The sequence below is a fragment of the Drosophila grimshawi genome, unplaced genomic scaffold (assembly GCF_018153295.1).
Source record: "Drosophila grimshawi isolate 15287-2541.00 unplaced genomic scaffold, ASM1815329v1 contig_848, whole genome shotgun sequence".
Lineage (NCBI taxonomy): Eukaryota > Metazoa > Arthropoda > Insecta > Diptera > Drosophilidae > Drosophila > Drosophila grimshawi.
This window is the reverse complement of record NW_025063692.1, coordinates 19,391,158-19,416,420: the sequence shown is the minus strand read 5'-3', so window position 1 is coordinate 19,416,420 and position 25,263 is coordinate 19,391,158. Positions and strand designations below refer to the sequence as shown.

The window sequence follows — 25,263 nt, the reverse complement described above, 5'->3', positions numbered from 1 at the left end:
TCGCAGTAACAAGCCGCAGCTGATACCAAAACCACAACAACCGCAACCACCGTCAGTACAGCAACCACCAATCGTACAGCAACCAGCGACGGTACAGCAACCAAATCGACCTCGTCTAAGCATGCGCAGTCACACCATCAGCGAAAGCAGCGGCAGCTATGAGCCCAAGCCTCTGGCGCAGCTGCTACGCCAGAATACCATAGAGCCAACCAACTTGGGACGATTGCAATCGCAGCAATCGCTGAGCGCCAGCCGGCAACAATTGCAGAGAGAGCAACAGTTGCAGCGCGAACGTGAACTCAGCGAGTTGCGCCGCAAAAGCTTGGGCAATCTCCTGGAGCAACGTGATATTCAATTGGAATATAAATCTTCAGCACCCGAAGATACGCCGGATATAGTCAAGTCTTCGCTGCCCAAGGAAAATGCGCCGTTGTTAAAGAAATTTGGACCACCCCAAAGACATCATTATGTGCCCAACGCGTACCAGAGTCCACAGGTGAACAAGCATTCGAGCACGAGCACAAGCACCACCAGCCACAGCAGCACTACCAGCATTACAGTACAGCAGCAGCACCATCCTCTTATTGTGGAAACACCCGCCACACCACAACCTCAACAGCCGGCGGCTGCTGGTGCTGCTGTCGCTGAGCCCGCGCCGGAGGATCAAATACCTCGCAACATTGTCTTTAATAATGTGAGCGCCTTTAGTTCGCTCAGTCGACGCAGCCAACAGCAGCATGAGGAGGACATTCATCTGCAGCAGAGCAATGGTGGGTCGCGTCTCAATCGTCTCAGCAAGTGTGATTCGTGGCATCAAATCTGCCAGCAGCAACAGCCACAGCAGTCGCAACAGCAGAGTAATGGCACCGGCACACACAGATACCACAATCCGCTGCCTGGTGAGTTGCGACGAACCAAGTCGGGTCATTCGCTGGCCATACCAAAGCTATATGAGGCCGGCATTGACAAGGAGCAGGTGGGCGAGAAGCAGCGCACCGTTGCTGCCTATTTCTCTGGACAGAAATCACCAACGGGTACACAGCTGGATGAGTTGCGCGCCACAATGACAACCTCCTCCTCCACCTCCTCCTCCAATCGCAAATCGGTGATAAATCGCACCAAGACTAGTGAAAAATTATCGACGGCACGTAAATCGCTCAGTTCGTTGAATTCCACGTCGAATGGTAATGTGTCGGGCCTTGGCCTGATGCGTGGCGGCATCGGAATGCTAGGTGGTGCTGGTAGGGGTGGCTCTGGTGGTGGTGGTGGTGGCGGCATTGGTGGTGGCCTTAGTCGTAGCGCCACCATGCCGCATATAGCGCATCTAAATTTGCTGGACGAGAGCAATGTGGAGGATGCATTCGAGCAGCTGATGCTGGGCGCATAGTGAGTTCAATTCTGGCGCCAATCGATAGGTCGATAAATCGTTCAATCGATAACACATTTGATTGTTAGACAGACACGACACATTAAGAACAACAACAACAACAAATCACACACACAAACACAGCAGCCATTCCAGTTTGAGCCGCCCAGCGAGACGCAACTGGACCCAACAAACGACACACGCACACACACACACACACATACACACAGACAGACAGAAAGATGATTCGAATTAATCGAGCAAACGAAGTTGAACTGTAACTGTACTGATTACCGATTACCGTTAACCGTTAACCTGACTTACTGTTAATACTCGCTACTGTTATTTGAGCGTAGGCTTAGGCTTTGTTTTTAGTGCCAGTTCCAAAACGTACCAACCCAGCCCATTTCTAGTCAGCGAAACGTTCCAATTTCGTTTCGTTTCATTACAATTCGTTTTGTTCGCCACTTTTGGTTAGTTTGCGCTCAATTTTGTTTTTTTATCGACGAGTCTCTTGAGTTAGCAGAAGGAGGGACCACATGTGTGGTTTTTGCTTCTATCACACACACACACACACACTTCCTCACATATACACCGACCGAGTTAGCTGCGCGCTGCCCCAACCGCAGGATGCAAAACAAAAAAAAAAAAATGATAACCACCGAAATGTTAAAAGAAAACTGAAAAAGAGATAATTGAACAGAATATGATAATCAGCAGCAGCCGAAATCCGGAGAACTTGAAACGTTATAATTTGTGAGTGTGAAAAAAGTCAAATAAACAATAACAACAACAAAAATACACCAACTGTACAAAATGTCCAAAACAGCGTTGCCACCTTGTTCATTTCGCGCGTTCCATGTACTACCATTGCTACACCCGCCCGGCCTAACCGCATTTAAATACTATATATATATATATATATACATATATACATGTATATATTTATATATAGGTATATTTCTCATTTTCCTTATACATAATTTCGTATATTTGTTTTTCTATACAATATTTTTATTAAACTTTTTGCCTGCCTTTGTTTCTACACCCCATCCCATAAAAAAAAAGCTGTACAAAGTTAGCTAAACGCTTTAAACGTTTTATTTCCGTTGCGTTTCATTTCCGTTTCGTTGCGTTACGTTCCGCTGGCTGGTTGATTGGTTGGTTGGTTGGTCCAGCGAAAACAAACAGTTTACACAGACAAGAATCCCATGTTGTCCCTCCTGTCTCTCTCTCTCTCACTCTCAACATATTTTGTCTTAGTCTTTTTGTACATACCCCCCCTAAGCCCAGAAAACAAAAACTAAGAGTTCTTTTTACCACAAACATTGATATTTTTGATTATTGCAAACAGCTCAGCTGCCCAGTTTGCTGTGCTGGCTCTTTACTTCGCTTTCCACACACACACAAACACCCACACACAGACACACACACCCATACGCACACTGTTTTGTCCGCATGTTTCTTTTCGTTCGTTTTTTTGTATTTTGTATGTAAAAAAGGAACGTCTTCTGCATGCTTCGGTTTTTTTTTTTTTGTTTGTTCATACGTAGCTAAGTTATGTTTTGTGTACTTTGTGTGAAAATAATGTGGTAAAATCCACCAGCACCACCAGCATCACCAGACACCAACCACCAAAATCGCCCAGCAGAGCCGTCGCAACATTAATTCGTTTTTTTCATATATATTTTTGTGTATTTTTGTTTATTATTTTTCGTACTGTGTGTATTTTTTTGGAACACGCGGCATGAAACAGCCGCTTGGTGTGTTTCTTTGCCAATTTATTGCACATCTGCCATTTTTTTCTAATCCACGCATTTAATGCAATTTTAATTGCTAGATTCTGTTTTGTAAGTAGCTGAATTTGTGTAGAGTTGTCGTTTTTTGATTGACTAAAACAGTAAAAAAAAAGATCTTTGCAAATGCAATTTTGCTATCATGTTTCGTTTCGTTGCCGTGTGTAGCATCAATTTTGTTGCCTGCTCTAGAATAGTCTAAGACAAGATACAACGAAATAAAAAATACAAAATTACAAATAATTTAAGCAGATTAATCTTTCTAACCGTATTTTTCCCAACATTTTCAATAACTATACTTTAACAATACATATACATATAATGATGTTTGAATTATGTTGAATTGATTATTATTATGATTTTAATTTTTGTTTTTTTGGTCTGCATGCAATTTGACTAATTGTTGTAATTATTGCTTCTTTTTTTTCTCCCCCTCCGTTTTTTCCTCGTTGCCAATTCGTCTAAAACCTTTCTTTATACAGCACAACACAAGCAACAAAGTTCAACGACCAGTGAACGCACCGAGACCAAGTCAAAAGATGGCGGCGCCGTTGTCACCACAACAACAACAAAAGGTATCACATACCAATATATTATAATATTATTATATTTATCATAATTGGCCTTTTAATCGCAATTGCAGTTACCACACGCACGGTGAGTGGCAACGCTGCCACCAAAAACATTTCTCCGCTGGCCAAATTCAAGCAGCTCGATAAGGCAGCTGCCCAGCAGCAGGCTCAAAAGTAAGCTACAAAACCAAATATATGTATATAATAACATATTTACCTACTCCCATATACATAAATACACATTTAAAAAAAAACAATCCAGTAAATCGCGCTCATATGCCAAAAGGAAAGCACGCAAAATTCTTATGAACTGATTGATGATACGGCAACGCTGTCACAGTCAGATGTTAAATAACATTTTGCTTGCATTTCTTTTGCATTTACATTTGGTGCAGGATCTCATCACCCACACACACACACAACCACATCCGTACATGTACACACACAAAAACACACATACTCAATCACTAGTTTCGCCTTCTATTTTACACCCATTTTCTGGTGTTGGTAATCGGCAATATTAATTAATGTTTTCTGTGCATAGGTCAAATTCTAAATGTGTTAGATAAAATTGAACAATGTCACTTAACATACATATGTATGTATGTGTGTCGCATGTATCTTCGCCTTGTTCTAAATACTGTACATGCGTACGCAGCTCACTTTCACTCTTGTCTCTGTCTCTCCCTGTCTCTCCCTCTATCTCTCTGTCACACTTCCTCTCTGAGAAAGCAACAAGAACAGAAACAGTTAGATAAGCACACACACGCACACACACACACACACACACAAAACAAAAACCGTTAGTTATAATATTTCTGATTTATTTTAAGTATACAGTGCTCGTTCGCTAATTGGAACAATTCTGTTTGGCGAATATATTTCCAATTTTGTGACTTTCAGAGTTAAATTTTCAAACATTTTTGGTAATACATTATTAAAAAAAAAAGTCGTAATGAAACAGATTCTAATTGCCGACCGTTCACTGTAATAGTAATAATTGTTGTTTCCTGTTAACACAAACCCACACACACACACACACATACACGATCTAAACCAAAATTGAAACACCCAAACTACAAACCGAAGTACAAAATTTATGTATAAAAAAAACCAAACAATCTAAGAAAAAAACAAAAAAAAAACAATTGTGTGAGTTTCGCTAAAACGTCTGCCCCTCCAACCTTGAATCATTTGTTCAGATCATCTCCAACAACAAGCACACCCACGACCCCCGGCGGTTCAGCGCAACCGTATTTCAAATTTACCGATCCGGCATTAAATGCGCGCGCCGCCACTGTCAAGGATCAACTTCTGCAGTGGTGTCAGCACAAAACGCAGGAATATGAGGTATCCAAAACCTAAAAAAAAAAAAACCAAAATATACCTAAAAAAAAAAAAAAAAACAGCTCAACGCAAACGCAAAGCCACAGCCATAGACCGTTATTTGCTACTTTCCTTTTTGAATTTTGACTTGATTTTATATATTTTGTTTTTGTATAATTTACTTGTCGTTCGTTTTGATAACCAAATTCTAATGCTTAGGCCCAACATAAGGAAAATAACCAACAAACCATGCCAAAACAAACAAAACAACAAAAACGTAATTACAAAAACTAAACAACGCCTAACCTTTAGCTGAGCTTTTGAGCAACTCATCTACACACGCATACACACAAAAACACACACACAGATATACACTTGTCCAATTATACACGCAATTAGAAAAAAGAAACAAAACAAAAAGCAACGCACGCAAGCAGCCTGCTCTGCCTGGAAGTGGAAATGGAGTAAGAAACGCAGAATTTACTCTCCTATTAAAAGTAACTGTAAACGTTGTGCTTTGCCGCTTCCTTTTGCTACATATTCTTTTAATTATTGTTGTCGTTGTCGTTGCCAATTGCTTTTTGGGGCTGGGGCTTTCAACAAAAAAAATTGCTTTATTGCCACTGCTGCTGCTGCTGCTCATAAAAAAAAACAGTAAAAATGAATGAAATTAACAGAGTTAATATCTGTAATCCCACTGCCACCCATATTCCCCACCCCTTCTGGGCGCATTCATCACAATGTTATTTAAATGTTATTCACAGAACGTCCAAATAAGCAACTTTAGTTCGAGCTGGTCAGACGGCTTGGCCTTTTGTGCCCTGATACATCATTTCTTGCCAGATGCATTTGACTACAGTGAACTAACCAAACAAACACGCAGACACAACTTTGAGCTGGCCTTTAGTGTTGCCGAGTGAGTACAAAATGTTAAACACAACTGTAAATTGCACTGTTAATAATGCTCTCTCTCTCTCCCTGTCTGTGTCGCAGCGAGAAAGCTGGCATAGCGCCATTGCTGGATGTGGAAGACATGGTGGAGATGAGCCGACCCGACTGGAAGTGCGTCTTTGTTTATGTGCAGAGCATCTATCGCCGTTTTCGCAATTGCCAGTAAAAAAAAAAAACAAATAAGCAACTCAACAACAATGGCGCAACAACAACAGCAACAAGAACAGTACGTGGGCAACAACAACAGCAGCAGAAACAACAACAAGAACAACAACTATTCATTAAATTTTAAGCAAACAAAAATTGAGTACCCCTGTTCAGGCAATTAATTGCGTATACCTTTTTGGCATTTCGTGTTGGATGAACACACTCAGCATCCTATATACAACTATTTAAAATACTAAATACTATCTATATCCACCATCCACATCAATTTACTCACACTTACCTATACCTATATACACCACAAATGGCAGGCTCGTCGAATTGAACAGCAAAAGGACATTTGATACGTTTTTTGTGTTTTGTTTTATTTTACATATATATACATATATATATTTTTTTTTAATTTTTTACTATTATTATTATTTGTTATTGAACTTAAAAAAAAAAACTATACAATAATTGTTGAATTTTTTTGTCATAATTATAATTTTAAATAATGAAAAAAGAAAAAAAGGAATCAGAGCAGCAATGAATTTTCATGCCGCAAACTTTACTAACCCCGCTGAGTTTTGATGCGAGAGAGATGAGAAAGAGAGAGAGTAAGAGAAATGCATAAATATTTTTCTCAACTCTAAGCGAGCGAAATTATACGAACAATTTACTAACTCGCAGCAGCGGCAAGCGAAATGCGATATCAACATTAAAAATTATACATATATGTATCTACAGCTAATATTAACATTGAAAGAAACAAAATGATCGAAAAATTGTATTTTTATTTGGAGGGCGATCAATTTGATCAATTTATTTTACAGGGTATCTTGGTAACTGTACAATAGTTTTTTTTGTTTGTTTTTCTTTCTCTAGATCAACAGATATATATATTTTTGAAGTTGGCCTACGTATTAACAGTCTGTCAGCTAGAGAAATGAGAGCAAAACTCAAACCGATATTATACACGATGTGAAAGTCTTGTGTAAAATGTCCGAACAAAATTACGTGTGAAATTCGTGCAAGCAAAATTCGAATCGTTCCGCGTCCACAAAAGTCTTAAGATCGATAAGCCACAAAACTCAAAAGCTCAAATACACAAGTGGAAAGAAATGGCACAGCAGGATCAACAGCAGCTGTCGGAGGCGACAGCCTTGCGGCTATTTAGCAGCATTGCTGCGGGTACATCTCTGGCGCAGCCAAGAACGCAACAGCAGCAAGAGCATGAGCTGACCGATGGTCGCGGTATTGCTGATGCTGGTGCCGAACCGCATGGAGTGGCATTGGCGAGCCAACCGGTCTCCCAAGAGAGCGTCCACTCGGCCAATGAGTTTGGCAATTCGTGTCGCATCTGTCGCTGGAATCGCAGCGACATGGAGATCATCAACTGTCCCTGCAAATGTAAGGGCAGCGTGGTAAGTGCCACAGATCACACTCTTAGAGTGTTCGGAGGCGACAAGCACAATACAGAGAAATGAATATTGTAAACTTAATTCAAAAGAGTTTGAAGTTTAGGCTAGTCATCCACAATCATTAACCAAGAGCGGGATTCTTAAATAGATTAAAGATTAGTGTGTGAAGGCGTCAAACTTGTTTCAAGGCTCTTCAATCTAGCTAGTTCATAAATGAACTTCATCTAAGAATATATATATGTATATTCCTGGTTTCCGATTGTTGTCACTGAATATATTTTCGATAGTTGGTAGATTTGTAATTTTATTTATTTTAAAACAAGATGAAAGTTCACTTTCCGTGGGTTTTGATTTTTGGTGCAAAAAGACGATTTTATCATACGTATATTATTTATATTTTCGATTTTTGGTAAATTTTTTATTTATTCTTTTCTTGTTTTTCAAAATTAAATTCGCTTTCAAACGGAGTGTGATTTTTGTGATGCAAAAAGAAGCATTTCTGATAAGTAGATAGACACATGTATAGATATAGATATAGCTTTGGCAATCGCGTCTTTAATTATTTTATGTATCGAATTTCTAGGGTTATATACATTTAAAGTGTTTGAAGCGCTGGATAATGCATCGACGAGATAATCGCTGTGAGATATGCAATGCACCATTCAATATAACGGCAGATCGGGCGAGTGTGATGCAAATGGTGCGCGCCTTCTTCTGTGACCGCTGCTGTGGCATGATTCTGAAGCATCTGCTCTTCAGCGCCTCACTGATGCCGATCGCCAATGTGATACTGCAGCAGGTGAGCAACGTTTACAGCCGTTGGCGTTGGCGTTGCCGTCAGTTGCTCTTTCGCCACATCCTTCCAGCTTATTTGCGATTTTTTGCTTGTGTACAGGTGTTGCATTGCATGGACCATCTAAATCAGGGCAGCAATGAACTGCTAACGGTGCACGAGGTATTCTTCGCATCGTGTGCCCTGCTCACATCGAGTGCTCTCTTCTTTCACTTCTTCGAGTTTGTGACAACCCGATTTCTTCTCATTCGTAACATATTGCGGCATTGGTGGATGTTTGGCAGCACCAACGATTTTGGCCTAGTTGAGGTTGAAGACGATGACTTTGACCTATTTTGAGCGGCAACAGCACAATTAACAACAAAGCCAAATTCAATCAATCGAATTTATCAAAGCTCTTACGGTCAGCAGGAAACCTTGAAACTTAACCGAAATTGACAAGTTTATCAATAAAAATACAAAAGGCTAGCATAACGGTATTTGCGTCCAGTTACGTTTTACTGCAAAGTGACCGAATTTTACAAATAAATTAAACAATTGTTTCATTTTTATTGTATTTGTGGCTGTGCTGGTGTTTATTGACAATTTTCTAGTATATAACAGTATTTATGCAAAATATTTTGAGGTCAGCTTTTAAATATGATCAGTTAACTGCAATTGGCGCAAAATTGAGTCTGTAAACGCGTATTAATCGGCCTGTTATCTAGCTATCAGTTATTGTTGAATTCAATTCGTAATCGAGTACGTTAAGTTATATAAAATATCGATGAGTGTGTCCGATAGTTTAGTAGGTGGTCGATTGCTTCAACTACTGCTGCCATCCCCAAATCAAATAAGTTTTTTTTTGGCATAAAATCAAGCCAAAAAATAACTTCAATTAATTACTTTTAATATTGGGCGTACAATATTGTACATGTTAACAACGAATAAATGCATACGATATTGTGTAAGTTTTTCAACAGGGAGCCACAAACAAACAACTCAAATCCAATCAGCAAGATTCGACTTGCTGTGCGTGCATGTGTGTGAGTGAGTAACAAAGAGCGACTCGTCTCTGCAGTAGCAGCACCAGTGAAATTGCCAGCAGCTGCTGTGCGCTGGGCAAAAAAATCAAAATACAAAAAGGAAAGGAAAAACGAAGATCGTCTTAAAAGAAAGTGAAGCTATTTGTTTTTTTATATTTTTTTTTTATGCTACTGCTGCTCTGGCACATCGACTGCGCGTGTGTGTGTGTACGTGTGACATTGCAACACATCAGTTTTGAGGTGACGTTTCACGGGCACGTGTGGCAAAAGCACAAGTTAATAAACTTTTGTTTTTTCTGTTTGTTATTCTTAAATTTGTTTTGCTTTTACTTGCGCGCCTTTCTAAAACGTCGAAATTTGTTGCAGAACTGTCCACCCGCAACCCGCCGAGCGAGTTTCGTTGGTTCTTTGTTTTCCAGCTTTCAAAATCAACAAGAATTAGTAAAAAAAATAAAAGCACAACTACACCGACTCCAACAACAACAAACAAAAGCAAGAACAATCAAAACAGGAGGAAAATAAAGCAAAATGGCTGCACGAGAGAACCTCTCGATGTCATCGGCCTCTGGGCACAACAACAACAGCCCCAATGCACTGTACAATCTGACATTGATTGCCATTGTCAACGGCCTGGACTGCAAAGTGACCACACTGGAACGCATCAGCAAGCTGCCGGAGTTGCCCCTCAATCTGCTCATCGATGTTTACGAGCTGGTAAGTTTCTTATCGAGCTCCTTCATTTATTCTCTGCTCCTCAGTGTGAAACAAAAATACATACAGAAGTACTGCTCTAGTCGTGCTGAGAGAGGGGAGAAAGGGAGGGGGACAAACCAACTAGCAAATAACTGATGGTCGATGTAAAAAGTTCTTGTCATCCTTTGGTAATCTGTTTCGTAATTGACGTCTGTGTACCATCTGATAAACGCAAAAAACCAAACTGCGACAATTTATACTGTTTGTAACCACTTTTAATGGCAACATATAAAAAGTGAAAATACACAACACATGCATATGCATGATTATGTCTGTGTGTGTGTAGACTTTTCGCCACGCTGTTACAGCATATTGTTTTTACTTTCTTTTTTGTTTTACGAATTTTATTATGTATATTGCATTTAATTACGAAGGTGGCAATGTCGAAACAATCGCCAACAGGACGACATTTTGTATTTGTTTTGATTTTGTTTTTGTTTTGATTTCCATTTAGTGGAATTTTGATTTGTTTGCGCTGATAAAGCTCGTGCCCAAAAGCTCTTCACTGTTTATGTTTACACGTCGAAGCTTCTGGTTGATGTGCACAGCTGGACATTAACACAAACGCATCTAACTGAAATGAGCTTTTGTGACATTCACTCTGTATCCTAATTAAAGTTAAATAACTTTAGCATATTTGTTTCTTCAGTTGAGGCTTGTAATAATGGCATTGCATGTCTACTACTTAACAGAACACGCACACATGCATTCATATGTAAGTGTGTACATGCATAAAATGCATAGATTGGCTGTCATAATAGCTCTGCAATTGCAATTGACTGTAATAAATTATAAGCACCGACAACAACAACAACAACAATGCTTTCAGCATATCTTGTCTCATTGTCTTGTTGTCATCTTCATCTATAAATAGCCCATTTGCGCCCTTTATTTATATTTGTCATGTTTTCAAGTGCCCATCCTCGGCTAACTCACGCAGCCATTGAACCTGGCTCCCTGGTGACTAGTGTTGGATAACAGTGTAAGTTAGGTTAGATTTTCCGATGCTGTTTTTGTTGTTGTTGTGACTGGAACAGAGTTTCCTCCGTTCCTCACAATTCGTTTTAGAAATAGGTATGCTTTCCATGAAGCTTGTTTTTGCTATCCTCATGTTACCATTTCTATTTACTGCCTTATTGTAGATGTCACGTCGAGAGCAGCTGATGGACACACTCACCGAGGAGCTGGCAAATCTTGATGTATTCCATCGACTCGTACGCTACATACCGGCACGAAGCAAGCTGCTGCGGATCGTTGTCGATTTGATGACGAATAACAAGGCGGTAACGCGTCGCCTCAGCGATGCATATGTTGGCCGCATTGCCCAGCCCTCAGAGATCGAAGCACAACCGGACATTGAACAGGTCGAGGACGATGCCGATGGCGTTGCCAATGGCGATGGCGATAAGGAGGCCAAGGACAAGGAGCTGAATGATGTTGCCGGCTGCAGCAGTAGCAGCAGCAACCGCATTAGCATCAGCATTAATTACATTGACAATATGACAAAAACAGCAAACAATGCTGCTGCTGCGGCCACAGCTGCTGATGACGGTGGGACGACGGAGCCAGGGCCACTGGCACCGTCGCTGGACTCGTTGAGCACCGAGGATGCATTCGCCATTGATTTGGGTCTGCGTTTGGGCAGCTTTCTGTCTGAGGCTGGATGGATGCAAGAGAGCATCGCTGTGCTCTTGTGCCTTAATGAAAGACTGAAGCGTCACCACAAGGATGCCCTGATCTTGCGGGTCGATTGCCTGCAGCGGTACCTATATCTCTATATTTATATATATATGTCTAAATCAATTAAATAATCGAATCAATTTTTACAGTCTACTCTATGCGGAGTCATCACACTGCAATTTCAAGCTGGCACAGCAAACCTTTGTCGAAATGGTGCAGCTGACTAGCGAGCTGAAGGATATGAATATGGTGTCAAATCCACTGTTCGCGATGGCCTGTACACAAATCTCGTCCATGTATTTCGCACGCAACGAATACAACAACAGTCACATGTGGAGTGTGCAAGCCATGCACTACCTGGATAAATCGGCGTCCCCACGGTACACCCAATTTCACTCGCATCCCAAAAGAAACACATGCTAACTAATAATTGTAATCTCGCAGCATTGCCATCGATGTGCTACGCCAAGCGGCCAAGGCCTGTGTGGTCAAACGGGACTTTTGCCGAGCCAATCTGCTCATCTGCCAGGCAGTCCGTCGTGCCCAGTAAGTGACTCAAAACTCAAAATCCATTAGGTCATGCTCCACCTCTATTTGTATTCACTGTTGCCATATCACTCTGTTTCGCAGCGAGCACTTTGGGGTAATACATCAGAAATATGGCGATGCTGTGCTGGATTATGGTTTCTTTCTGCTGAATGTGGACTCGGTATTCCAATCCGTTAAGGTGTACAAGGAGGCGTTGGAGGTGCGTCGCGGCATCTTTGGCAACATGAACTTCCATGTGGCGATCGCCCACGAGGATCTATCGTATGCATACTATGTGCATGAGTATAGCACCGGTGACTTTAGTTGCGCTCAGGATCATGTCGATAAGGCTGTTAATATCATGAAGAATCTCGTGCCCAGCAATCATTTAATGCTCGCCTCGGCGAAACGTGTGAAGGCGCTACTGCTAGAAGAGATAGCACTCGATAAGATAGCCGATGGCATGGATGAAGAGGATCTGCTGCTGCAATCCGAGCAGCTGCACATTTTCGCACTCCAACTGTCGCTGGAGGTGTTCGGCGAGATGAATGTGCAGACGGCCAAACACTATGGCAATCTTGGCCGGCTTTATCAGACAATGAATCGTTTTGAGGAGGCGGAGAGTATGCATCAAAAGGCCATCAAGATCAAAACCGATCTACTCGGTCCCCATGACTATGAGGTCGGCCTTTCCATTGGGCATCTCGCCTCGCTCTACAACTATCAGATGAAAAAGTTTCGCCAGGCCGAGGATCTATATCTGCGCAGCATTGACATAAGTGAGCCAAATGCCAACATTTTAAAAAATTTTAATTTAAAAAACAGTGTGTATTTTAACTTAATTGAATTTATTTATTTCTTGTTTGATAAATTTGCATACTGTTCGAAGCCTAATTTCTACACTCTTCTCTCTTTCTCAGGCTTGCAATTGTTTGGACGCACTTACTCCGGGCTGGAGTATGATTATCTAGGACTGTGTCATGTATATGAGACATTACATGATTTCGAGAAATATTTGCGATATGCCCACACTCTGGAGAACTGGCAGCAGCTGCGTGTCCTAAATGCAACAAATAACGTAAAAGCATTGCACTTAAATTTCAGCATACAAGATATATATATCATTTAATTTGCTGCGTTTTCTGCGTTCTTTACAGAAGTCCAGCTATCCGCCAATTGAGGAGGATTATTCCATTGATCAGGTAAAGGAAGAGTTTTTCAGCATGAGTGAGAAGCGTGTGCTGGAGCCGCCCGAGTCCAGCAAGAATTGAGAGAGGATCCAGCAAGGGATACATACCAGCTTTATTGTGATGTTGAGCTAATTGTATTTCCATGTGGATCTTGGTTATAATTTCGATTTAAAGAACAAGAAGAGGAATAAGAATAAGAAGAAGAACAAACAAGCAAAAAGGAAAGAAATATTCTAAATTTACTTTTGGTACCGTTTTGTATTCGAAAACCAACTCAGGCAAACTGTGGAATAGCCTTGAAATGTGAGATGATACCATTTAATTTTGACTCACACAAACAAAACACCTCGTTAATTGGATTGTATACAATAATATTTTGTTCATCCAACAATCGTTCATAATTTAATTGTAAAATACGAATACACAATGTGATTGCTTAACGTAAATATTGATACATACGTATATTGATAACTGATAATCAATTTGTATAGTAAAACAATTGCAGAAGCAAAACTTTGTAGCACAATTTAAATTAATGTTGAATGCTACGCGTACATAATAATAAAAGGAATATGTATAAATAGAATAAACGAATCAATAGTTAGGCATAATATATAGACTTATCTCCGATGATCATCGGATCTTTCGATTATTAAACTATGTACATGTTGTACATAAGTAGTATTCTTCCTGAATTATCAAATTAAAACTTAAAAATTCCCTCCTCACTTTTCCCCCGTCCCCTATATTGTGGTGTAAAAACTAGACATATATATATGTAGTGCGTCTTGTAAGCCAACTGGAATAATTGTTCTCTCGATTTCCAGTTGATATTTCTTAATCTAAATCTGTAGTGTCCGAAATAGGAGTAAGATTCCACCCAACTGATTCGTCAAACCGTGTGTGTAACATGTCCTATGCACAAGCGATACTACATACATAAGCACAGTCTATAAAATACAATTAATATCCCTGCATTAGTGCTATATATTTATATATATATATATATATATATATATATATATATATATATATATATGTATATATATATATAATTAATGACTTATTGTATAATTAATGACTTATTGTAGCCTACACCATTTTGGCATTGGCATCACCACGAATGCCATACCCAACATAAACAAAAAGAAATCTCAAAATAAAATGCAAAAGAACAGTTTTAGAAAATACATTCATTTTTATATTTATTTATTAAATTTGGGACTCGACTTTTTAAGACTCCACAATTGGTATGTATTTTGAAGCCGTGCAAGAATATGACCGCAATAGAAAGTGGAACCAATGCGTTCTAGAGTTTCCAAGTCATAATAATAATTTGAGGCAACACCCAATTGTTCCATTTACATAAATGTGTATATGTATACAATTGTAATTTGTTCACATATTTATATATAAACCACGTTGACAAAAGCATAAATTGTTTTCTTTTTTATAAAGCTTTTTTTCTGTTTTTTTTTTTGTTGTCTTAACTTCAAATAAGGGGTTACAAGCTTGTTGAATATTCGACCCGCGTCCACAGCCGAGCGAGTTTCGTTGGCGCTTTGTTTTTTTACAACTTTCAAAATCAACAAGAATTAGTAAAAAAAAAAGCACAACTACACCGACTCCAACCCACATACATATAAATAATTGGCTGTCATAATAGCTCTGCAATTGCAATTGACTGCAATAAATTATAAGCATCGACAACAACAACAACAACAATGCTTTCAGCATATCTTGTCTCATTGTCTTGTCATGTTCGTCTATAAATAGCGCATTTGCGCCCTTTATTTATATTTGTTATGTTTTCAAGTGCGCATCCTCGGCTAACTCACGCAGCCATTGAACCTGGCTCCCTGGTGAATAGTGTTGGATAACAGTGTAAGTTAGGTTAGATTACCCGATGCTGTTGTTGTTGTTGTGCCTGGAACAGAGTTTCCTCCCCATTTCCCTTCACAATTCGTTTTAGAAATGGGTTTGCTTTCCATGGAGCAGTAAAAATGTATATCTCTTGTTGCTATCCTCACCTTACCCTATTTCGCATAACAAGGACACTTATTTGGATTTACGTCTGTCCGAAGCTCGATGGATGCAGGAGAGCATGTGCTGCGCTCGTGCCTCTTAACGAAAACGCAAAATTTGGTTCGTCCTGAAAGTATGCAGTGTTTTTTTGTAATCGGTCAGAAAATTGCTTGTCTGTGATTAGTCATCCCAGAAGTATGTTTTATGTTTTGGAATGTATGCCTCGGCGTATGAGAAATGCTTATTTAAATTGGCTAAGGCCAACGACATGGATAAAACTATTCAATGCCATCACCTTTCATTCCTGTTTGATTCTGCCGCAAAAACGACTATATTCCTGTGCCATAAATATTTCAAATTTTACGCTGATTTCAATAAGAAACTTTTTTATTCCCTTGATTAAATTGCTGTTCAATTAAAAGTTAATATTCCAATCTAAACCATTTAAAGCAACAAAAAAAACAGTAAGACCCCTGGCCCCATAATACTCCAGCTAAAGACCGCTTTTATAGTTTTATATTAGGGGTCTTTAGCGATGATTACAATGGCTTGACTTCACCTGCCTTATGCCATACTTATTATTGTTGGCTTTTTTGAATGCTTGTCTTTTTTACGTTGTCGTTTGACACTTTCGGTCAAAGTAGTTTTTATTATTTTTCACTTTTCCTTGCCGGTCGGCGGCGGCAGCTGCTGCATTGTAAAAGTTGTTTTCACTTGGGCGACAAAGAAGCAGAAGAAGAAAAGGTTGACGTTAGCGTCGCCGTTGATGTCAACGTCAACGTCGAAGTCGCAGCGGCCGATCAAGCATTTGTCAATTGCAATGCAGGCCGCCCACTCCCCATGAACACACTCGCACACGCACACGACACACACACACACAGTCACACGCATACAAATGCAAAAGCTACCGAAAAAATGCAGCACTTGATGCTGCCATTGCAGTTGCTGTTGTTAAGGCTGTGCTGCTGCTGCTATTGAAGCGCAGCTTTTGCTTTTGACACATTTTCGGTCGTCGTCAACAGTCGCTGTTGACCAGTGCTGCCAGAATTTGAAAGACAAAATATCGATTAGAACTAGCTATAAAAAAAAGTTAAGACCATTATAGTACAAAATATGTGGGTATGCCTTCAATGAAAGTTAATAATTATAAACTCTTGAGCTTTTACCAAATAAAATGTGTTTACTTGTTTTGTCTGGCTAACAGCAGCTTGCAATATTATGCTGGTATTTTAACAACTGTAAAAGCTACGACTAGCTTTTAAAAAGCTAGCATGGCAACACCGGCTATGTCTCAGTCGTCTGCGGCTTGGAACTTGGGCTTCGGCTGATCAACAACCACTTCGGTTGAGCGTCGCTTGGCGGCTTCATCGATCAGTTGTTGTCTTTGCGCGGCAGCGAACGGTTTGCGTTTAATTTCGGCGAGCTTTTTGCGGAGCGCGCATGCGTCTCATGCTTTAACCGACTTTTTCATCGCTGTCGTACTTTTTGTTTATTTCGGGGTTTTTTTTTTGGTTTGTTTGTTTTTTTGTTTAAAAGTGAAACTGACCGACTAACAGTGGCTGCTTTGAAAACGTAATGGCAAAAAAAAAAAATATATATATAAATAATTAAAAAATATTTATGTATAAATTACGACTAATTCTTGTTGTTGTTCTTCTGCTTGCTGTTGTTGCTGGCAATGGAGGCCAAGTGGCTTAAGTAAAAACAAATCTACAGTGGACCCGATAGCAAGGTCTAAAGATATAGATAAAGATATGTTTGTATCTTAACAAAAGTGTTGCAACGTTTGGCCAAGTTTCACCCAAAAGCGCTTGTGAAACTAGCGCGCACACACACACACACAAAGAAACATACGAGGCAGCAAATAATAAGGAGAGACAATCGTCTGGGAATGGGTATGGGAATGCCACAAGCTGCATTTGTCATCTCAGTTGCGAGACACCAACGCCAACACCAACACCAACAACGACAAGAGTAACAACATCATCATTATGGTTCATCGTTATTTATCTCGATCTGCACAACCCGTTGAGTTCAGTTCGCGTCTCACGAATCTCGCACATCATCATCGTCATTCTCAGTTTCCCAATCTGAGTTCCCAACTCCCAACTCCCAACTCCTGATTCCCATTCCCATTCCCATGATTAGCGAGTTGCTGCGAAGTGCTGCCCAACTGATAGTTAAAGCACCCTACCTCAACAGCATCAAGGTAAAAACGATCTTGGAAAAACAGAGTAAACCTATTGGGATTTAGCCTCATTCGTCAAAATGTGATTTGATTGACGTGGACAGTCAGTTGTGAGTCTTAATTCAACGATTTGTTCATATTTAAATGCTAGAAAAAAGCCAATTGCCATAAAATCAATCATTGCATAACGAGTACTAAAAATGAGTAATAGTAACAAGTAATAAAATAAATAAATAACTTGTCGAATCGATTGTTTGTATTTGGTTCCATATTTGCGAAAACCAGTGAGTGCTAACAACGAGTGCTAACAACGAGTACATTTTGTTTGCAACAGCGAGTGCTCTGCTTTGCAAGTGGATCAGTTTAAGGTTAAGCGAGTAGATCAAATTAATGCATAAAGCTTAGCCCCATGCAGTGTAGCGTGTTCATCTTTCGTGTATGGACCACAACAAACAGTTTATATGCACTTTGGCTAGACATATTCACATGCAACAACAACAACATCCAACATCCAACAACAATACTGAGTAGAGCGTTGATTTTTTGTAGCCAATGCTCATTAGTTGTAGGTAAAGTCTAGAAATATATTTAGGCACGCAGCGCAACGCGAACATCATCATCATCATCATCATCATAATGATCATCTCGATCTCGATCTCCATCGCCATCTCCATCTCGTGCTCCCATCCTCCACCCATCGAGCTGAGTGAGCATCATTTTAATCGTTGGTTCGTGCTGTCTCGGAATATGTGTATTTGTGTTTCTGTTTGTGTGTTTGTTTATTTTTTGTATTACTAAATGAAATATCAAAACTGGAGCAAATTAACCAAGATTAAAGCCCACAATTAAGCGTGCGCCCAATGTGAAAGTTAAAACCGCGAACTTGCAAACCAGTTGTCAGTGTATTGCTGTATCGCTGTTGTTGTTGTTGTTGCTGTTGTTGGCGCATCTGCAGCGAGCCATTGGACAGCCACCACTTTTACTACTGCAGCGACTGGCAACGACAACAACAACAACAACAAGAATGGCAACTGGAAATACAACGACTTTAGCGGGTCAACAGCGAGGCAGCGTCAAATGAATTTCGCTCCATGGTCGAGTGTTATTCAGCTTTTGCTTTTTTTTTACCCGTGCCTCATGCTTCACTGACCTATGCCAAGATAGCGTGATCTTTTTTTAGCCTCTGCGTTTTTCTGTTTTTTTTCTTCATTTTTCTTCTTTTTTTTTGGCTCGTGGCTTATGCAAAGTTTTGTACTTTTAGCCCAAAATGCGAACCAAAAAGAAAACCTACAAAACAAAAAAATTTAGCCAAGTTCAAGTTGACCAAATTGGGGTATTTTTTGTTTCACTTTTATTTTATTTGTAGCCATAAAAAAAACTGGAAATGACCACGGTAAGGTGCAAATGATGATGATGACTTTTAGAAAGATTTGTTGCCAAGAACGTTGCCAAGTCAGAAGTTTCCGTCCCTAAATTAAAGGAGTATTTTTTGTATCTTTTATTTATATTACAAAACCAGCAAGTTATTAGAAATATTTATTGATATTCCTTAGAAAATCTCATATACTTCTCCCTACAGCCAATTATAGGGTATCTTTCAGTACAAACACTTCAGCTATTGCATTCAAATTTGTTTCGTTTTCAGCTGATAATATCGCTCCGAATCTTTAAGACTCTTTCATCTCATTCGCTTCCTCTCCCATCGCAGTTTGCATGGAGATATGTTTTCACTTTCAGTATTTTTAAATGGGCTTAGTTTTAGATGGCTGTTTTTGGGGTTTTGGGTTTTGGGTTAGGCTCTATTGTGCTTTGGCCATTTCCTGATGTTGCTGTTGTTTAAACGGAAGTGTGATTCACATAGATCTCATAGTTCTGAGGACAGGCAGCACAGTGAAAAGCACTCAACTATGAACCGCATTTGTTGTGGTTGTTGTTACACTGTTTGCATTGTTGCTTTCGGGCTTAATGTGGCTTCAAATGAGATTTTGTGCAATTAATTATGATGTCGACAGATCGTGACCTGGTTATATTCGGTCAGTTGAGTCGCATCAGTTGGAAAGTGCATCCGGCTAATTGGATAAAGTCAGAAATGTTGGTATACAATTTAATTAGATTGGATTAGGTTGCTGATATACAATTGAATTAGATTAGATTTGGTTGGCTTTGACTACAGCTTGCTCTCTTTCACTTTCTATGATAAAAAAAGGGTCTACAATAATAACAACAACTAATCTAATTTTTTAGAGACGGCTCGACGGCTGGCTGGGAGCGGTGCAAAATTATTCCCCTTCTAAGCTAACCTCTTTCTGTTTGCTTTTCGAGAGAAGTTAAGTTCAAGATTATATTGTCATTAAACTAAAGAATGTATTTATATACGTATAACATACATACATAGTGCTAAATGCAGGCTTTTACCAGAAAGTGGACATTTCAAAAACACATTAAGATAAATCTTATTTTGTATATTATTTGATTTCATGTTACTTTTATGAGGACTATAAGGAAATGCCCCGATTTTGGCAACTGTATATAATAACTGTAACTATATTATATCCAATAATAATAATACGAATAATATATTTGAAAATAAATTAGAAGAATTCAAGTTAAGAAATCTCATGCATAAGATGCCGTCGTCTTGCTACTCTATCTCCCTCTCGCTCTCTCTACCTCTCTCTCTCTCTCTCTCCCTGTAACAATATGCAATTACGTAAAACTTATTAAAGCCAAATTTTACAACTTTTAGCCATAATCAACTAACCCTTGTGGTCTTTAAGATGTCAAATGTTGAATAACTGAGTTCGTTTTACCAACCCACAACAAGTGGCACCACTGTGTGTGTGTGTGTGTGTGTGTAAGTGTGTGTGTGGGTGATTTCACAGCTTTTGTATATGTGTGTGTGTGTGGGAACAAGTTTATGTATTGCTGAATCTGTCAACAGCTTTGTGGATGTTGCATGTTGGTTCACAATTTCAATTGAAATCGCTCAAAAATCACCCAAAATCAACAACGACAACAACGACAACATCGACAACAACAACAACAACAACTGTAACACTGGCGAGTACTTTCACTTTGAGGGTGCCATTGTGAGAGTTCCCGGAGAGTCACTTGGCCATTGTCCACTGCTTGCGTAAAGTTTCGTGCTTCGAACCTTGGCTAAAATCCACGAAAAAATCATAAAACGTAAACAATACAATATTTCACGTTTAATGCATGCATATATAACCATATATATATATATATATATAGCCATATATGTATACATATGTTGTACACATATATTGAGCAGTATGCATAATATTCAGTTTTTCTTTCTCGGGGACAAACGCATATTTTGTGATTAGCATGTTTGTTGTTCGTGCGTGTGGACAATTCGTATTATTATAATTTTTTTTCTCATATTTTTCTTTTTATTTTTGTGTCATTTACTACATCCACTACTTTTTGTTCTTCAGTTTTACCCCCACGCTCCGATCTCACTGGGCAAGTGTGAAGTGTTTATTAGCTGGAATTGACAACTGTTTCACAATTCACCAGATGACATATATATGTATATACAAAGATACAACCATATAAAGGGCTAGTAGTCGGACAGGGTGTTGCGAAAGATAAAGTTACCAAGAGAGAGAGAGAGAGAGAGAGAGAGAGAGAGAAGGATGCATACTATAACCATAAAGATTATTTAACGGCACAGCTCTTCCATCAATTCCAGATCTCTCTTGGTATGCATTTAAATGCTTCTTTCCGACAAGTCATTCAGTCACGAACTTCAGACTATAAACCATTATTAGCTTTTTGGAATACAATTAAAGTATGAGTCAAGCGTATAATCATGGCCATAGAATCATTCGGTGTTTCGGTTCAGAATGTCGTCAAGTCAAGGTCGAGAAGGGATGGTCTAGAATGAAACTTATTGTTCGCTTGGTTATGGTTCTCTTTTTTTTTGTCTTTCATTCACTACAGACACATAATTTAAAGCTCTAAACTGGTTATGCAGTTCAAATCGAAGTCAAATTTAATGCAAACTTACTTTGTTCTCATATTGGCTGATTTCGGTAGAGCCAAGAATTTTAAGTTCTCAGTTTGTGGTTGAGGAACACGGTTCTTATGTAAACATCTATTTTATAAAATTTTAATTTCAATACGTTCTTGACTATTAATAAATAAATAAGACAAGTGTCCAACAAATGTACTAGACTGATCACAAGACTAGAAATAAGAAAGAAAATGGTTCCAAAGTTCCAAGAAATCTACTTTAAATAGTTCAAAAACTCATAGGCATCCTAAAAGATTCATATTCAATTAAATTGCATTCAAAACAATATGGACACCAATTTGTCTTTGTCAAAGTTCAAGTTTGTCTGCTTTATTATGCTCAATTAAAAACAAATTGCGTATACGTCCCGTATTCAAAATCGTTCCTTTGCCAACTGAACTGCAATAGCACGCAATAGCCATGACAATCACAAAATGAAACAAGGACAATCGACAATTGGATAAAAGGCGATAGGTGGTTGGCTAGAATGGCGAAGGAGGAGCACAAGGAAATGGTGAGAAATAGGCAACTAGTTCGGCCAACGCCACATCGCAGTTTTTCGGAGCACGTGAACTCAGCAATCATGTTACGAGGTGGAAACTAGAAAACTATACCTCTAACGGTGACTACACTAAGCAAAAAAAATGCAGAAAACTTTAGTAAATCAAATCAAATAATAAAAATGCTGGTTTTAAATACTTTTTCTCTAATTCCGAGAAGAAGTTTTGATTCAGTACTCAAGTATTTAAATCTTGGGTCTTTATCAAATTCTTAGATATTTTTGTGCCTTTTTATGTAAGACTCATCGATTGTAGGGTTATCAATGTGGAACAAAATGCGTTTTTCTTCGAGTGTACGCTTAGGATTGGACAGGCATGTGCTTACCATGTGCTGGGAACGGTCACTGGCACTGGGCCTCGGGCTCTGTGAGAACATTCAGCTGTTTGGACGGGCCTTCACAACTTTGCTCATGTGAAATGGGAAATAAATAAAACATTAAATTCTTGCCCCGAACTTTGCGGCAGGACCTCGTTATGGCATTGCCAACTGTCAGTAGTCGATTGGTCGCAGCCGCCACAGAGACAGCAACAACAGCAATTGCAAAAAAAACAGCAAAGCAGACAGAAAAAAAGCATTAAAATTCAAACGACTCAAATCGAATTCCAATTTGGCGCAGGTAACCAACCCGGAAGTGGAGAGTCGAGAAATCGCCGCCAGCAATTGCGAGTTATGCCGCTGGCATAGCAGTACAGATCCAATCAGATTACGGCTATCCCCTAACTGGACATTCAGTCATTTGCCGGGTTTTGCAAAAGCACAAAGAAAATTGAAAATAAAAAAAACAGAGATGCGTTACAATTGCAACATGAAATGGCGTCTTCAAATGCTCGTCTCGACGATGTTCTGCGCCCTGGTCGGTTATCTTGGCTCATCCGTGGCAGTGGCAAAGCCGACGTTATCATTCAGCCTGCCCCATGGCCTGCAGGGATTCCCCTCATTCCAATCGTTCACGCAGCAGATCATCGAACAGCGCAGTTTGCGCCAAATGAAAACCTACAGGTGAGTTACACCTGCATTCCCCAGAATACCTGAAAAATTGGTTCCGATTGGTTTTAACTTATTTTCCCAATAATAAACTGTTGAGTTTTCTCTCAAATCTACCCTTAGCTTTTAAATAGTTGATAGAGTTAATTGGAAAATTCACTCGTCTGGGTGGAAATTGAAGAAGTTTGAGTTTAACATTTGCCCGAGTGTCTTGCAAATTTATAGGAAATATTATAACTCAAAAATGCTCTCGTTGCATTGAAAGCATAATTAAGTTGTACAAAGTACTTGAACTGTCAATTTTATTATGCCAGGTAGTTAAATATTAAACTGACAGCTATTTAACAAGAGGATCAAATGACAATGCAGTCTGGCATATGTATTTGTCTGGACGTGCACTGCACACATTGCGCTCATAGGCAACAAAAATGAAAAACATAAAATAAAAACAATTTTAATCAGTTTTAGTAATCAGCTGGCGTTCAGGCCATTGGACACGGTTGACAGTAGTTTCACTCAGTTCGATTCACAGCCATTGCCATGATCGTCACGTCTCATCCCATAATTGTAATGCCTGTCGGCTGGCCATGTGCCCAAATACGTTCCCACTAAGCCTCCCTTTCATCTTTTATTTTTGATTTTTTTATTATTTTATTTTTCGTTTTGCAGCGGGAAGCGAGTTAGTAACGATTCGCTTATTATGATATACTATCACGATCTGACCATAGCCGTCACGGAACTGGGCCCACAGAAGCTGTTGCTTGGCTGCGAACTGATTGAAATCTAGTGAGTATCGCGCAACAACAGCGAGTCAAAACCAAAGGCACTCGTTACATTTGTCTCGTTACAGCAACGATAAGGAAGGCAAGATGCTGCTCAGTGGCCTCGCCAAGTACAATCGTCCGCTGGAGATCAGTTTTGATGAGATGCTCAAGCTGATGGATCAATGCGAGCATGTAGACAAGCTCAGCTATGCCAGCAAAATCAAGTTCAGGTCCACCGACGAAGGCTCCGAGCGTAGCAGCAGCAGCAACAGCAATAACAACGAGTCTGGCGTCAGTGGAACGAGCAATGGTAGTGATGCCGCCGACAGCATGGCTAATCAGAACGGTGTCTCACTGAAGCTCGCTGGGAATATATTTCCCCGCAGTCCCTTTTCGCTGCTCAGTGGCATTATACCAGGTAAGATCATTGACTTGCGTCTCTAGTTGGCCAACCTGTTGAATACTCGTTGGTTTGCTAGGCTGTTATGCCTGCATTCCTACTCGTTAGTTGGTTGGCGAGTATGCAAGATTCACTAACTCGCTGATTTACTCACTCGCTGAATTCGTCAGCTCGTTGCTTTGCCAAATCGCTAATATACATTATTCCCACTAATTTTTAACTCTTGCTTTTCTATTTGTTTTTTTTTTTTGTATATAGGCACCAAGTGGTGCGGCACTGGCGATATTGCTGAGACGTACAGGGATTTGGGCAGCGAGATGGCCATGGATCGCTGCTGTCGCCAGCACGATCTGTGTCCCGTTAAGATACGCGCCTATCAACAAAAATACGAGCTTATGAACGACTCGCTGTACACCAAGTAACTAGTGGCGAACGAGTTGCAAATGAATGCCAAATTTATTTTTGACCCTTTTTTTGATTTATAGATCACACTGCATCTGCGATGATATGTTGTTCTCGTGCCTGAAGATGACAAACACATCGGCCTCCCAGTTGATGGGCTCGATATATTTTAATCTGGTGCAGGTGCCCTGTCTGGATGGCCGTACCAATCAATACAAGTTCCGTGCGGCCAAGGAGGGCTTCTAGGCCCCAGCACCATTTTAAATATGTATTTGTTTTTATATTCGTTATAAGTTTAATGCGTTTGGGGCTTGTACATAGCTATAAAAGTTGGGGCGCTACTTCAATTATT

The 25,263-nt window shown here is 39.7% G+C and overlaps 4 protein-coding genes across 17 annotated transcripts in view; all 4 read left to right on the top strand.

Moving 5' to 3' along the window:
• Positions 1-6,225, top strand: part of LOC6565244 (serine/arginine repetitive matrix protein 2) — a 45,650-nt gene extending 39,425 nt beyond the window's left edge. For 10 of the 12 annotated variants that reach the window (XM_032738473.1, XM_032738469.1, XM_032738472.1 and 7 more), the window contains 5 exons: positions 3,645-3,737; positions 3,806-3,908; positions 4,937-5,084; positions 5,825-5,976; positions 6,054-6,225. In XM_032738473.1, the coding sequence (XP_032594364.1) occupies positions 3,645-3,737; positions 3,806-3,908; positions 4,937-5,084; positions 5,825-5,976; positions 6,054-6,177 (620 nt within the window). In that variant the 3' untranslated portion in view covers positions 6,178-6,225. Of the gene's footprint in view, positions 1-3,644; positions 3,738-3,805; positions 3,909-4,936; positions 5,085-5,824; positions 5,977-6,053 lie in introns of those variants that run through there. The other 2 variants (XM_032738468.2, XM_032738470.1) reach the window with 2 other exon arrangements.
• Positions 6,226-7,102: 877 nt separating this feature from the next.
• LOC6565245 (ERAD-associated E3 ubiquitin-protein ligase doa10) lies at positions 7,103-8,899 on the top strand. Its single transcript, XM_032738256.1, has 3 exons — positions 7,103-7,582; positions 8,163-8,378; positions 8,475-8,899. Exons 1-3 carry the CDS (start codon positions 7,280-7,282, stop codon positions 8,709-8,711), a joined length of 756 nt encoding a protein of 251 aa, XP_032594147.1. The 5' UTR covers positions 7,103-7,279; the 3' UTR covers positions 8,712-8,899.
• Positions 8,900-9,241: 342 nt separating this feature from the next.
• Positions 9,242-14,529, top strand: LOC6564821 (amyloid protein-binding protein 2). Of its 3 annotated transcripts, none has more exons than XM_032738249.2 (8): positions 9,242-9,318; positions 9,764-10,111; positions 11,293-11,912; positions 11,980-12,210; positions 12,275-12,376; positions 12,461-13,137; positions 13,279-13,436; positions 13,519-14,529. In XM_032738249.2, the coding sequence occupies exons 2-8, from the start codon at positions 9,926-9,928 to the stop codon at positions 13,627-13,629; spliced, it is 2,085 nt and encodes a 694-aa protein (XP_032594140.1). In that variant the 5' UTR covers positions 9,242-9,318; positions 9,764-9,925; the 3' UTR covers positions 13,630-14,529. The 3 variants fall into 3 exon arrangements, with proteins under 3 accessions (XP_032594140.1, XP_032594139.1, XP_032594141.1); XM_032738248.2 differs by having other exon boundaries at positions 9,243-9,318; positions 13,516-14,529; XM_032738250.2 differs by lacking the exons at positions 9,242-9,318; positions 9,764-10,111 and adding an exon at positions 10,809-10,865 and having other exon boundaries at positions 13,516-14,529.
• An 8,453-nt stretch (positions 14,530-22,982) lies between these two features.
• On the top strand, positions 22,983-25,258 carry LOC6564822. Its single transcript, XM_001991456.2, has 5 exons — positions 22,983-23,360; positions 24,015-24,131; positions 24,196-24,527; positions 24,768-24,927; positions 24,995-25,258. The coding sequence occupies exons 1-5, from the start codon at positions 23,149-23,151 to the stop codon at positions 25,155-25,157; spliced, it is 984 nt and encodes a 327-aa protein (XP_001991492.2). The 5' UTR covers positions 22,983-23,148; the 3' UTR covers positions 25,158-25,258.
• Positions 25,259-25,263: the final 5 nt, after the last annotated feature.

Excerpts from the sequence above, each read along its gene's own strand:
- LOC6565245 (XM_032738256.1), top strand. The coding sequence starts at position 7,280 with ATGGCACAGCAGGATCAACAGCAGCTGTCGGAGGCGACAGCCTTGCGG. Across the intron at positions 7,583-8,162 it reads GCAAATGTAAGGGCAGCGTG|GGTTATATACATTTAAAGTG; the intron begins GTAAGTGCCACA and ends TCGAATTTCTAG. Across the intron at positions 8,379-8,474 it reads CCAATGTGATACTGCAGCAG|GTGTTGCATTGCATGGACCA; the intron begins GTGAGCAACGTT and ends GCTTGTGTACAG.
- LOC6564821 (XM_032738248.2), top strand. The coding sequence starts at position 9,926 with ATGGCTGCACGAGAGAACCTCTCGATGTCATCGGCCTCTGGGCACAAC. Across the intron at positions 10,112-11,292 it reads TCATCGATGTTTACGAGCTG|ATGTCACGTCGAGAGCAGCT; the intron begins GTAAGTTTCTTA and ends GCCTTATTGTAG. Across the intron at positions 12,211-12,274 it reads GATAAATCGGCGTCCCCACG|CATTGCCATCGATGTGCTAC; the intron begins GTACACCCAATT and ends GTAATCTCGCAG.
- LOC6564822 (XM_001991456.2), top strand. The coding sequence starts at position 23,149 with ATGCGTTACAATTGCAACATGAAATGGCGTCTTCAAATGCTCGTCTCG. Across the intron at positions 23,361-24,014 it reads CGCCAAATGAAAACCTACAG|CGGGAAGCGAGTTAGTAACG; the intron begins GTGAGTTACACC and ends TTCGTTTTGCAG. Across the intron at positions 24,132-24,195 it reads TGCGAACTGATTGAAATCTA|CAACGATAAGGAAGGCAAGA; the intron begins GTGAGTATCGCG and ends GTCTCGTTACAG.